The 13,549-nt window shown below is 40.1% G+C and overlaps 2 protein-coding genes across 2 annotated transcripts in view; one reads left to right on the plus strand and one right to left on the minus strand.

The window, feature by feature from the left end:
* Positions 1-4,545, plus strand: part of LOC113825552 (protein RCC2) — a 23,729-nt gene extending 19,184 nt beyond the window's left edge. Inside the window, exon 6 of the mRNA XM_027378395.2 lies at positions 1-4,545. This exon is cut by the window's left edge and continues 588 nt beyond it. The gene's annotated coding sequence lies outside the window, so the exon portion shown is untranslated.
* A 3,973-nt stretch (positions 4,546-8,518) lies between these two features.
* Positions 8,519-12,750, minus strand: LOC138864467 (uncharacterized). The gene is made up of 4 exons (XM_070131596.1): positions 12,598-12,750; positions 10,527-10,853; positions 9,827-10,088; positions 8,519-9,486 (listed from the first exon to the last, which is right to left on the minus strand). The coding sequence occupies exons 1-4, from the start codon at positions 12,748-12,750 to the stop codon at positions 8,654-8,656; spliced, it is 1,575 nt and encodes a 524-aa protein (XP_069987697.1). The 3' UTR covers positions 8,519-8,653.
* Positions 12,751-13,549: the final 799 nt, after the last annotated feature.

The following is a 13,549-nucleotide window of genomic DNA, read 5'->3' on the forward strand; positions in this document are numbered from 1 at the left end:
GAGTCGTTTCAGAACAGTCCCCTGAGTAGTTTTGGGTAGCTACCCCTTCTACCTCATGCTAGGCTGAGGTTTTTACAGTAGAGTTAGGTTGCATTCTGTCATTTACATCTATATATACATATATTGATAAGGAAGACAGTACCTTGCTATTCCACAGGTGGCTGATGGATTTTATTGTTTTCCATTTACTTGCATTGTATGTTTTTTCATATCCTTTTTTTAATTTTGTCTTGAGCAGGATCTCTTATTTATTGATTAGTAGCTATTTGTAAGTTTGTTTTGTTTTTCTGCAAATCTAAGTGTGTATTTGAGAGGTGTAAGGAACCCAGAGGTACTTGGTTCGATGTTGTGAGATGTGGACTGGGATCTACCCTAGTTCAAACCATGTGGAATAGCCAGAGCAACTTGCGCAATGACCTGCTTGAAGTTGTCAAAAGTCGTTTATTCGCAGGTAGGAGACAGAATAGGTGTGTCTCGGTTTGCCTTTCCTCCGTTCATTTGTTCTGTTGACAGTGGAAGCCAATAGCTTTGAGAATAGAGCTTTTTTTCTTTTTTTTTTCTTTTTTCTTTTTTCTTACTAACATTTATTTGTGTACCATTAAGATACTTCATATTGTTTAAGAATAGTTTTCATTTCTTTTCTACATGTAGGTTTTCAGTATCTTCTTTTTTCTTTTTCTTGTTTTTTATGTCATTTGGGTCACAGATCTTCCATTGATTTCCCCATGTTCCTCTTGATCTGTCAAATGCCTTCAGTATTTATGGCTATGAAAGATGAAGCCATTATCAAAAACACAATATTCTGGTCACAAAGATAATATTCCTAATATCCCATGTGGACAGCGAGCAAAACTTTTTCCCCCCCTCATGGATTTCAACATGTCCAATGTAATCTAGATAAAGGGTTTTGGGTCAGCCATGACTCCTGTCACGTTTCTTGTTCCCTCTCGTGAGCATGTCCTTTTTAGACAACTATCACTACCATTAAACACAAGATGCGTCAGGAGAGGGAAGCAAAAAAAAAAAAAAAGAAAAAAAGAAAAAAAATCTTTTTTATGCAACAGCTCGCATTCTCCTGATGGTGCTTACCTCATTTTTCTTCTCATATTAGCTTCTCTTTTTTTATATATATACATACAAATTTTTGTAAAGATTCAGAGATAAAAAGAGAAAAAAAGATACACACTGTGATGCAACTTGGCAATTGTTTAGGGAGTATCTAATAGTAAGTAAATACACATCTTTTCTCTTTATAAAATGTGCGTCAAGTGGAATTTTGTAGTTTTACACTGGGAAGAGAGGATGGTGGAAGGAGAATCTGGCTGTATTTATCATTGGACCTTTTAGAAAGACACATTCCATGGTTAAAATGTTTTACACCTCATCTGATTGAGTGGTCAGCTTTCTGCATTGTAACACCAAGGTTGTGAAGATGTGTTTTTTTCTGATAATTGAGAAATGAATGGAAAATTTTTGAAAGATGCTAATAATAAATCCAGGGCTTGGAAGTTACTTTTTCAGCCCTAGAAAAGCCTAGAAAAGCCACACCAGTCAAATGAGGTTCTTGTCAGTTCTGAATAACATTCAGTTAAGCAAGAAACTTCCAACTAAAAAGAGGAAAATAGTTTTAAGAAACTATTTTTAAGAAAGAAAAATCATGCCACTTGGGCAAAAAGCAAGTCTAGCAAGCCACTTGAGCCACTAGCTTAAGCTGCAATTGAGGGAATTTTTCCATTTTTTTGGACTCAGGAATGTTGTGCAAATACCTGCTAGTTAAGCCAGAACTTCTTGCGTACCTGACCATTAACACTTAAGTTCTTGATTCATTTTAGAGAGAGAGAGAATGAGAATTTAAAATAGTATAAAAGACAAAATACTAATGTAAACAATGACATTGATTACCCAACATCCTCCTGACCCAAAAAATTGTCCAAAAGATTACTGACAGTTTCCTTTCACAACAATCAAAGACAACACACACTGCCACGAACCAGCACTACTGGGAGTTTCATTGCATCATGCTCTGTTGATCTTATTGAATCGATGGGAGAGAGAAGCAACACACCAACAAACCTTCCAGCTTTTTCTACCAGTATTACCTAACTATATCAAGCATTGCAGTTTTTGTAACCATTTTCCAGAACCTGTTTTCATCACTTGCATATTGTGAAACACCAGAGCTAGTAGTTGACCTGCCAAGCGTTTCATCATCATCAGAAAAAAATTTAAAAAGAGAAGAAACAAATATTTTGTTTTTTAACACATGTATTTTAGACTTTATGATTGCCATTGGTAGAGGAGACTGCACTTTGTATGAAACATCAGCTACGTGATGTTTGGACAGGGGAGAGATGTACAAATATTACTCGGAACCTTGTTGATCCTGAATAGGGTAGATTATCCAGGCAAGGTTCCTTTTCTACAAGCTTTAGAATGTTGTAAGATACCTTATTCAAAAAGGAGCAACAAAGCAGTAATTGCTGCTATACCTATTATCAAGCCTTTAAGTTTTTAAATATTTTTTGCTTTTACTTTTTTTCTTTCTTTTTCTACCCCAGTTGATCCCTCTGGATAAAACAGTTTTCAATAATCTAATTAGCAGTCATGACTTTTTAACCAGAACACACTGAATGTCACATTTTTCTGGTATTTTAGATTATTTTGTGATAGTTTGTGAGGGCCAAAAACTATCCCTGCTCATATGTGTAAAGAACGATAAATGTGTAGTAAGGTTTTTAAGTGGTTATGTAGGAATTTAAACTTTTTCAGAAATTGTAATTTAAAAAGAGTAATTTATAAAATAAATCTGTAACCTTTAGCTCTTCAATGAGACAGTTTTACAAGAAAAATGCTGCTTTTAACAAAGGCATGCATACATAGGTATGTTGCTCTATTACTCGATGTAACTTTTCTGGTTTTACACACAAGAATTTTCTGAAGGCGACTCTTCAATTTAGCTCAGGACAATGAACCAACAAGAGAGAGTGTGTGCCTCTTTAGTTTAAGCTGTTTTCTTTATTTTTCTTTTTTTTTTCTTGTAATTTTGTTCTTTTCTTTTATTGCAAATAACTAGACAACAGAGCCATCTTTCACAGCAACTTCTACTTTCTCTCAATTTTTTTTTATTTATTTATTTTAACTTTTTTTAAGTAGTTCAAAGGCTATACAGAGGTCTGTGTATGTATGTGCGCGTGTGTTGGTGTGCACATTGTGTGATTAAAGAGGTAAGCTTAAATGTGACCAATTTTCTTGTCTGTAGGCATACTATGTTGAAGAAATGCTGGTTTACATAACTGTGTTTGAATTAGGACATTTAACCTTATTGAACCTATTTTTGAACGGGTATGTGAGGCTTAATAACTTAATAAATAAAAAAAATGATGCAGTAAAAAAAAAAAAAAAAAAATGTAGTCTAGTTTAAACAGCTTTGTGAACAAATAGAATATTAACTCTTTGTCATAATTTTACAGGGTTGACCAAACAGTCTTCAGTGTATGGCTAGGCTTTTTAAGGGGTTGAGCAAATAGCATTGCTCTGAGCTAGATCACTCTGGAATGTTCTAGATGTGTACTGGTGAGAGGTCCCATCCTAAACCTTCTTCAGAGGACTTCCATCATTGTCTTGTTACATCCACTTTGGTATAACTCGTGCAACCTAGTTTAAAGGAATGAAAATTATAGAATATTGAAATTAATAAAATCCAAAAAAAGGATAATAATCCCCAATGATACACATGTCTGGAAGACATATTGTGTTCCCAGCAATATATATATATTGTTCCAGTGACCTCAAAATAATTCATGCCTTAATTTGGGTTTTTCTGGTGATTTTCCAAAGCTAAAGTATACCTTGACATTTTGTATTTTACTTTTTTAAAGAGAAGTTAATTTACCTTTTTCTGTTAAATTAAAGAAAAATTAGCAGTTTGGTTAAGAGATGATATTACACTTAGTGGTAAACATTCCACATAAAAAAACTCCCTATAATTACCTTGATTTTTTTTTATTCTAATTAACAGGATTTGATCTCGACAAGAAGGACGATTCTCATTTCAATTGTGTTTGTTCATTTGTGTAATGACATGACATGAAGTATGAACTCATTCATTTCTAGTTAGGGCTAAGAGCAGATTTAGCGCATAACTAGTCTAGGATTAGGTTTAACTGTATAGAATGTGCATGTACAATTTTTATTAGCCATTTCTTGAAGATATTAGAGTAGTAAGATCAGTTTTTACAGCCTGTTTATTTTTATACCATGTACGGTGCAACTCACGGACACTCCATCAGTATTACAGGAATGATTTTTGGCATTGTATCAAACTGTATATTTTTGCAGTACCTCATATTCAGAGTTAATTAAATTATGGGCAGGTTTTGCACCAAATTATTAAATTTGTATCTATTAGACTTAGTGTATTAATGGTTTAAGATACTCATTTTTTGTCTTTTTTTAAGAGTCATGTTAAAATAAACTTAATATTATTGGAATATGGCTATTGCCAACATAATAAAGTTGGGGCTGCATAAGCATCATAATCTTGAATGTTTGTCTCATTTACCCATGTAAAAAAGTGTTATGTATTTGTTTTCTCCTCTGTTCCTTTGTCATATTTGTGCTTCCAGAAGAACATGTAATTTTTCCTACTGCTTCATTACATTTTTCTTTCCTACGTAGACCTGACATAGGAACAGATATCTAAAAAAAAGAATAAACACGAATGCCATGTTTCATACTCAGAAATTTGTAATGATAACAGGTATTTCATTGATTAATTAATTCAATGATTAACAAAGGGCCTGAGTTGTCTCCCTCACAGTGAAAGAAGCCAAACTTCCTTATAGCTCAGGAGATAGTCTTTTATTTTCTAGTTAACCTTTAGCCATTGCAAGATGGAAAAGAAAAATGCATTGACTTGGCCAGCTGCAGGAGATGTAGTTGTAAAAAATTCTTTGATGCTGAAGTCAAAAAGCTGTAGTAGAAAACCTGAATTATTTAACCTTTCCACAATAGCCTAAGTACAGTGTATGATTTTAAATAGCAAATAAACATTCAACAAGAGCATTTCAGAAGATACAAGATTCTTAAGTGTAGTGTTACGGTACGTGATGCAATCCTTAAGATATACTGGGTCAAGAGATAGTTCAAAGTAGCTGGTTAGAAAAATAAACTTTCAATCATAATATTGTTTATTGAGAACAAGGCACACGACATTAGGCACATGAGTCTGGTAAACCTTACAAGTCATCATACTGTAATACCTGGTGAGCTTCCATTAATGAGGCAGGATGCGGATGAGGGGGACTTCTCTCATTTAGAATTATGGTTTAAAATATGTGGATGGAGTCCACTTGGCAATATTGTCAAATACTTTCAAAGGAAAAAAAAGACTCCCTTTTGTTTTAAAAGTATACTTGAAAAAAAGACACAGAGGAGTCAAATCCTTCAATTATCCAAGTTTTTTTTATATATTTATCTCCTTTGCAAGTACTTGTAGATTCTGTTAAGGCACCAGATGATTTTAAGACTAGAACTTGACAACTATAACGTGTCTCAATTGTTAATTTTCTTCAAGAGAAACTTACAACTGTCAGAGAGAGGTCATGCAAGTAAATTATTTAGCAAAGTCACTTGTTTTCTTCAGACCTTCATTTGAGACGGTGAAAGTCACTGTAATGCACATAGTTTTGCTCTGCGTAGTCCAACTGTTAAATATATTTTCAGATTTCCTTATCAATACAAGCAAAGGAAGTTGAGAATATGAGGGGAAAATATGGTAGTTATGATTAATGATATTGATAACAAGTATTCTGGGTAAAACAAAACAAACAAATTTATTATGGAAGCTAAATGCAGTGGAGCGATTTGCTTAATGATAATGAATTTTTAAAGGAAAAACTAATTTTATAGGTAATAACAGCTAAAGAAAGAACAATTTCCATCAATAAACATAGTAATCACATGAGTATCTGACGAAATATTAGTGATTTGATAATAAAATAAACCTTAACAACAATGGCACGAAGATAATAATAGTAATAATAATTGAACAACCCAAACGTATTGGCACATGTAAATTACACTAATGATTGTAATAAACACTGGAGCAATCGTTTCTTTGAACAAACTAATAAAATAGAAAGGGAACAATAAACTGAAGGCTGCATTGGGGGAATAATAGTCAGTGTCACTTTATTTCGTCTTTTTATAATGCAAAACCTATTGCATCACAATAATGTCTAAATCGTGTCATCACCATTGGTTTTAAATTCTGCAGGCATCAAGTCATGTGGGTGTTTGAGCAACTTTTGTCAAAATCGTGGGTGTATGTGATACGTTTATATTTTTTCTAAACTTTGGTCTTTAATAGTTCCTCATTGTCTTTGTGGAAACTTTTCGTGTTGCTTTTGGAAAACATGTTACAAGGAAATGCAAAGGACTAACAACGGCCTAGTTCCAAAAAATCGTTACAAAGCACAGTAGCTTATACTTTCTAACCATCATCGTGTAACTAGAATAGAGGGAGAAGTCAGAAGAAAATGGAAATGAAAAGAAGAAAAGAGAGGAAGGTTTTTAATTTCTCACGATGAGGATAAACATCAATTTCCTTTCTTCTCCCTCTTCGCTTTCCACTTCTTTTTCTAGTGTATCTATAGTGCAATATGGCCTTGATGTCTAGCACATTCGTTTGTTTTTAACCATTAACCGTTTATCTTTCTCTTTCCTTTCTTTCCTTTTCTTGACAAAGGTCAATGGTGATGTTCATTGCCGTTTATTGTCGCAGAATGATAAAAAGAAATGCTCCTTTACACTTACACTGGTGAAGCACTGACCCTTTTGTCTACAGGCAGGGGTGTGACCAGGAGGCTGAGGATGAGGAGGGGCTGAGATGTAAAATAATGGGTGTTTAGCACGCCTCTCTTGATGGAATGTTTGGTTTTGTGTTCTACTTATCACTTCAGAGAGTCAGTCGTGAAATATTGAGCATTAAATTTACAAATCTTGAAGAGGGAAGTACAACCCCTTATTCCTCGACTGGATACGCCACTGTTTGCAGGCATTGTATTCTATGGCTAGAATTCTTCGGGGCGACTCCGAAGATTCAGAAAAAAAAGGAAATTCAGTTTTCTTTGTGCTCATTGAGTTTCAAAGTAAAAAAATAAACACCGTTCCTCCTTAAGTTTGCTTTCACCTAACATGATTTTCCAAGTCTATGCCAAACTTTCCCTGCACTTGTAAATACTGTACAATAAATAATACATTTATGTGTATTCGCTAATGTGATTTCGATCCGTCTTGGCAGAACATGATTTAGCAAAGTTCCCCCTCAACTCCACACGATACGTCACGTCACTAAAGAAAATGTGTCGTCACACGCTTACTTTTATTTCTATAAAGAATTGCGGGATCTTAACAGCGACTGTGGTGGATGAGTGTGAACTGCTCGCTATCCATAATACATTTTGAACACGCGTGAAAACTAGTTTATTCTTTTGTTGAATACACAGAGAAACACAACGCCTGGGCCACATGCTACTACACCTAAACACAAATAATACTGTTGTGAAACCCATCTACGAATCGTGACGTCATCGGTGGAGTGGAGAAAACATCAAAGTTGTTCACCTATATTTTCTTTTTTCGAACCGCAGAATCAGGCAGTTCGAGACAAGTCTTTTTCGAAGAGTTTATCACGATAAGACACGGTTAACAATGGACTCGCCTCGAGTTTTGAGTCGATGAAACAGACCATCCCCAGTAAGGGTCTGCTATTATAGACAAAGGGATATTAGGCACACGACAAGACTTAATCAAAAACCCTTTTCGGGCTAAACAAAGAAGAGGCATTTTTTTCCATGCCGGTCTTCAATTACAAAGTCTTCCTCCCAAGTTTCTATCTTCGCGGTCTGCAGAACTATACAAAACGACTAATTACAGTATAAACTAACACGCTTATTGCAAAGTGCTTTATGTCAACTTTATTTATATAAATATATAACTTTCGTGATTTCTTGTATGAACACATTACTTGTTTAAACATCCCATCGGTATGTACAGGTGGCGGTCTAATATGTACAGTAGAAAATTATACTATTGCTAATCGTTGAATACTTAGAGCGTATTAACGATAATTTATTTATTTATTTATTTATTTTTTTGTCAAATTGAGATATTTAATAACCGAGATAAAATCTGATTTACTTTTAGCATTGCTGAATTAGCGCTCAGACTAATAGTTGATGATTATGCTGTATGTTCAAAGGTTTTCTATGTACAAAATCGGTCGCTTCAATTGTTCGCGCTGCCGCAGTTATTAAGTAATTCTGCCCCTCATTTCGATCACATGCACATATATACAGTATGTGTCCGCATATATATGTATATATATACATATATATATGTGTGTGTATATATGTATATATACATATTAAATATACATATATATATATATATATATATATATATATATATATATATATATATATGTGTGTGTGTGTGTGTGTGTGTGTCTGTGTGTGTGTGTGTGTGTGTGTGTGTGTGTGTGTGTGTGTGTGTGTGTGTGTGTGTGTGTGTGTGTGTGTGTGTGTGTGTGTGTGTGTATACATATTTAATACGCAAGTGTGTGTCCGCGGGCCGGGAGCGCCCGCTCGGGCTAGAGCAGCTTATCCCAGTTGAAATCGTCGGTGATTTCCTCGTCGTCGGAGTGGACGCCGGAGCCCGTGATGAGGCCCACCTGGATGGCCTCCATGTCCTCCGCCAGGCCTCGCACCAGCGCCCCCTCCAGCCCGTCGTCGTCCGCGGGGCCCTCCGCCTCGAGCGCCGCCCTCGACTGGCCCGGGGGCGTGAGGGGCGCCAGGAGCCGCGCCAGGGGCTCCGAGAGCGTCCGCGGGCTCAGCGGGGCGGGCTCCCTCCTCATGATGGTGACGGTGCCGCCCGAGCCGTGGCCGGCGGCGCTCACCGACTCGCTGATGGTGGACACGGGCGGGGCGTCGCGCTCCCCGCACTCCTCCTGCACGCCCAGGTTGAAGCTTCCGTCCAGGGAGAGCTCGGCGGGGCTGCTCACCTGCTGCGGCGAGCGGAGGACGTCGTCGGGCGGCACGGCGTTCGACACCAGCAGCGGGTCCGCCACCAGCGTCTCGATGGTCTCTCCGGACGTGGGCGGCAGCGGGACGGGGCCGGGGTCCAGGGCGACGCCGCGGAGGCCATTGACGGCGCCGTTGACGGGCGTGGCGTGCGGCCCGCACGGCTGGCCCACGCAGTTCGCGGGCGTGGCCGAGTTGGCCGTCGTGGTGAGGAAGTCGGCGTACTCCCGCAGGAGCTCCGGCGTGAGGTTGTTGAGCAGGTTGAGGTCGCAGTCCTTCATGGTGATGCCGTCGACGGGGTCCCGCCACAGCACGTCGCCGTCGCCCGCGCCCACCACGCCCGTGTTCGCCCCGGTCACGTTCACGGCCACCGCGGCGTTGGGCCGCCCGTCAAGCACCAGCCCTGGCGAGACAAGATCCTCAGTATGTGGCTGCGGTTCTCGTTGCTCTTACCTTATTTTACCTTCGAACTTTCTCCCCTTTTGATTTTGATTTTTTGCACTCACAGCTTACACTCTAGCTATCTCTTTATCCCTTTCTTCAACCATCCCAACCCTCAGTCTTCCCTCCTCCCTCCCTCCCTCCCTCCCTCCCTCCCTCCTTCTCTCTTCCCTCCCTACCTCCCTCTCTCTTCCCTCCCTCCCTCCCTCTCTCTTCCCTCCCTACCTCCCTCTCTCTTCCCTACCTCCCTCCCTCCCTCCCTCTATCTTCCCTCCCTCCCTCCCTCCCGCCCCCGTCCTCACCTTCAGATCCCGAATTCCAGATCTGCGACTGAGTCCACGAGTCGAGCGAGTTGTTCCAGGGGCTGAGCAGCGCCGTGTTGGTCCTCCGGTGCAGGTCTCCGGCGCCGGGTCCCGCTGCCGCCGCCGCCGCCGCTGCCATCGCCGCCGCCGCCGCCGTCGAGACGCTCACCGACGTCGGGGGGACGGAGGCTGCCTTTCCGCCCAACGTCAGCGAGTCGTTACTGTTGCTGTTGCTGTTGCAGAACGTCAGGTACGGGTTGAACTACGGGAGAGAGAGAAAAAATGTGCAAGTGAAACAAACATGTCGAAATGAGAAGGAAAATTAAGAGAATATGAAGCTTACACAGTTATTTCAGCCTCGGCTTTTTGTTTGTGCTTGCCATGAATTATACGCATTTCATGATGACAAAATGGTCAAGTACAGAAAGAAAAAAGAAAAAAAGAAGATAATGATAATAATAAGATATATAAGTAAAAAATAAATAAATAAATAAAAATAACTTAATCTTTTAAAATATTCTCCCTTCACCGTCCGAGAATGCCCCAAAACTCACACTAAAACCCTAAAACCCCACACTCACCTTCACCCGAAACCCTCTCACCCTTACAACCCTCCCCCCCCCCTAGAAAAACACACACACACACACACACACACACACCTCCCTTACCTCCCCCCTCCCCCTCCCCCCCCGACACTCACCCTAGGACACGACTGCTTCCTCTTCTTACTGAGACTTTCCTCGGCGGTGTAAGAGGCGTCGATGGCCCAGTAGGAACCCTTGCCCGGGTCGTCCTTCGTCCGGGGAACCTTCTTGAAGCACTTGTTCAGCGAGAGGTTGTGGCGCACCGAGTTCTGCAAGGGAGAAGGGTGGGTTATGTGGAGTGGGTTCAGTGGAGTGGGTTTGGAGTTGGGGGATTTTCTGTGGGTTCTAATTTGTGGGTTCTGTGGAGTGGGTTCTGTGAAGTGGGTTCTAATTTGTGGGTTCTTCTGGGTGGGTTGAGTGGAGTGGGTTTTTCTAGGTGGGTTCTGTGGTATGAGTTATTCTATGTAGGTTCTGTGGAGTGGGTTCTTCTGGGTGGGTTCTAGGTTGTGGGATCTTCTGGGTGGGTTCTAGGTTGTGGGATCTTCTGGGTGGGTTCTAGGTTGTGGGATCTTCTGGGTGGGTTCTAGGTTGTGGGATCTTCTGGGTGGGTTCTAGGTTGTGGGATCTTCTGGGTGGGTTCTAGGTTGTGGGATCTTCTGGGTGGGTTCTAGGTTGTAGGATCTTCTGGGTGGGTTCTAGGTTGTGGGATCTTCTGGGTGGGTTCTAGGTTGTGGGATCTTCTGGGTGGGTTCTAGGTTGTGGGATCTTCTGGGTGGGTTCTAGGTTGTGGGATCTTCTGGGTGGGTTCTAGGTTGTAGGATCTTCTGGGTGGGTTCTAGGTTGTGGGATCTTCTGGGTGGGTTCTAGGTTGTGGGATCTTCTGGGTGGGTTCTATGTTGTGGGATCTTCTGGGTGGGTTCTAGGTTGTGGAATCATCTGGGTGGGTTCTAGGTTGTGGGATCTTCTGGGTGGGTTCTAGGTTGTGGGATCTTCTGGGTGGGTTCTAGGTTGTGGGATCTTCTGGGTGGGTTCTAGGTTGTGGGATCTTCTGGGTGGGTTCTAGGTTGTGGGATCTTCTGGGTGGGTTCTAGGTTGTGGGATCTTCTGGGTGGGTTCTAGGTTGTGGGATCTTCTGGGTGGGTTCTATGTTGTAGGATCTTCTGGGTGGGTTCTAGGTTGTGGGATCTTCTGGGTGGGTTCTAGGTTGTGGGATCTTCTGGGTGGGTTCTAGGTTGTGGGATCTTCTGGGTGGGTTCTAGGTTGTGGAATCATCTGGGTGGGTTCTAGGTTGTGGGATCTTCTGGGTGGGTTCTAGGTTGTGGGATCTTCTGGGTGGGTTCTAGGTTGTGGGATCTTCTGGGTGGGTTCTAGGTTGTGGGATCTTCTGGGTGGGTTCTAGGTTGTGGGATCTTCTGGGTGGTGTCTAGGTTGTGGGATCGTCTGGGTGGGTTCTATGTTGTGGGATCTTCTGGGCGGGTTCTAGGTTGTGGGATCTTCTGGGTGGGTTCTAGGTTGTGGGATCTTCTGGGCGGGTTCTAGGTTGTGGGATCTTCTGGGTGGGTTCTATGTTGTGGGATCTTCTGGGTGGGTTCTAGGTTGTGGGATCTTCTGGGTGGGTTCTAGGTTGTGGGATCTTCTGGGCGGGTTCTAGGTTGTGGGATCTTCTGGGTGGGTTCTAGGTTGTGGGATCTTCTGGGTGGGTTCTAGGTTGTGGGATCTTCTGGGTGGGTTCTGTGTTGTTCGTTCTTTAGGCTGTTTTTTTTGTGAGTTCTGTGTTATGGGTCGTTTAAGTGGGTTCTGTCTTGTGAGTTCTTTTGGGAGGTTTTAAGTTCTGTTTAATGGGTTCTTTTTTGCGGGATCTTTTGGGTGAGTTCTATTTAGCAGGTGGGTTCATTTATTCAGGTTCCTAAGGATTGGGTTCAATGTAGTGGGCTCCTTTGGGCGGGTTCTGTGGAGCGGGTTCTATACAGTGGGTTCTTCCGTGTAGATTCATCAAGGTGGGTTCAATGGAATGTGTTCTGTGTATCGCACTCATTTTGGGTGGGTTCTAAATAGCTTACATATATACTATATATGTAGAAAAAAAATATACCATATGTCTAATAGAATGTATAATTTAGTATAATTATATTAAAACTGTAATCTATGTATAATTGTCTTATATCTATAGTATATGCGCAGTATAACAGGCATGGGAAGCACGTTGTTCGCGTGGAAAATAACAGGTGTGCAGATGCCCTCCGGCGTTGACTGAACACCTGTGGTCACGTGGTCACAGCCTTTGCCATGTCCCGGATGCCCTTGCCGGAGGACAGCTGACACTATCACCCGGAATCTCATATTAGAGGAAAATTTGATGAAATAAAGGAGATGGAGTAATATATGGTAATAGAATAGATGAAAAATGAAATAAGATAGATGACATCAAATTAATGAGATGAATGGAATGCATAGGAGGGATAGAATGAATAGAATGTATAGAATAAATGGAACGAAAACAATAAATTGAAGGAAGGATATGAATAAAATATGTAAAATAGATAAAATAAATGAAATAAATACATGAAATGAAATAAAATAAAAATGAAATTTGATTAAATCATATATATATATATATATATATATATATATATATATATATATATATATATATATATATATATAATTGATTAGAGCTGAAGGTACTGCACACCATAGAGAGGGACGTCACATATAAAATAAATTTTCTACATTAAAATTGCAGTATATATTCTTTTTTTTTTTTTTTTTTTTTTTTTTTTAATCAATTCAGTTGTTATTCTTCAGCTAAACCAAAATAAATAACAGGACAGCGATATTATTACCATAATGTAAATCATGTATTGCTATTATTAAACGATACTGACATATGGATATATATTTCATCCATAACAAAAAAAAAGGGACACAGGAAGTGAATCTTTGCTTCCAAATATAAAATTGTCCTTACTTTTATTATACACTCCACATCATCAGCAATATATCCCAACGAAGGAAAGAAAGAAAAAGAAAACATCAGAAATTATAAAAGGTTTATGGTGTCATAGTGATGGTTTCACAATATTAGTTGTGCGTATAGTGTGTATGTCTTGTGCGAATAAAGGGTGCGAGAGTGTCCTTT

Source organism: Penaeus vannamei, chromosome 16 (assembly GCF_042767895.1).
Source record: "Penaeus vannamei isolate JL-2024 chromosome 16, ASM4276789v1, whole genome shotgun sequence".
NCBI classification, from domain to species: Eukaryota; Metazoa; Arthropoda; class Malacostraca; order Decapoda; family Penaeidae; genus Penaeus; species Penaeus vannamei.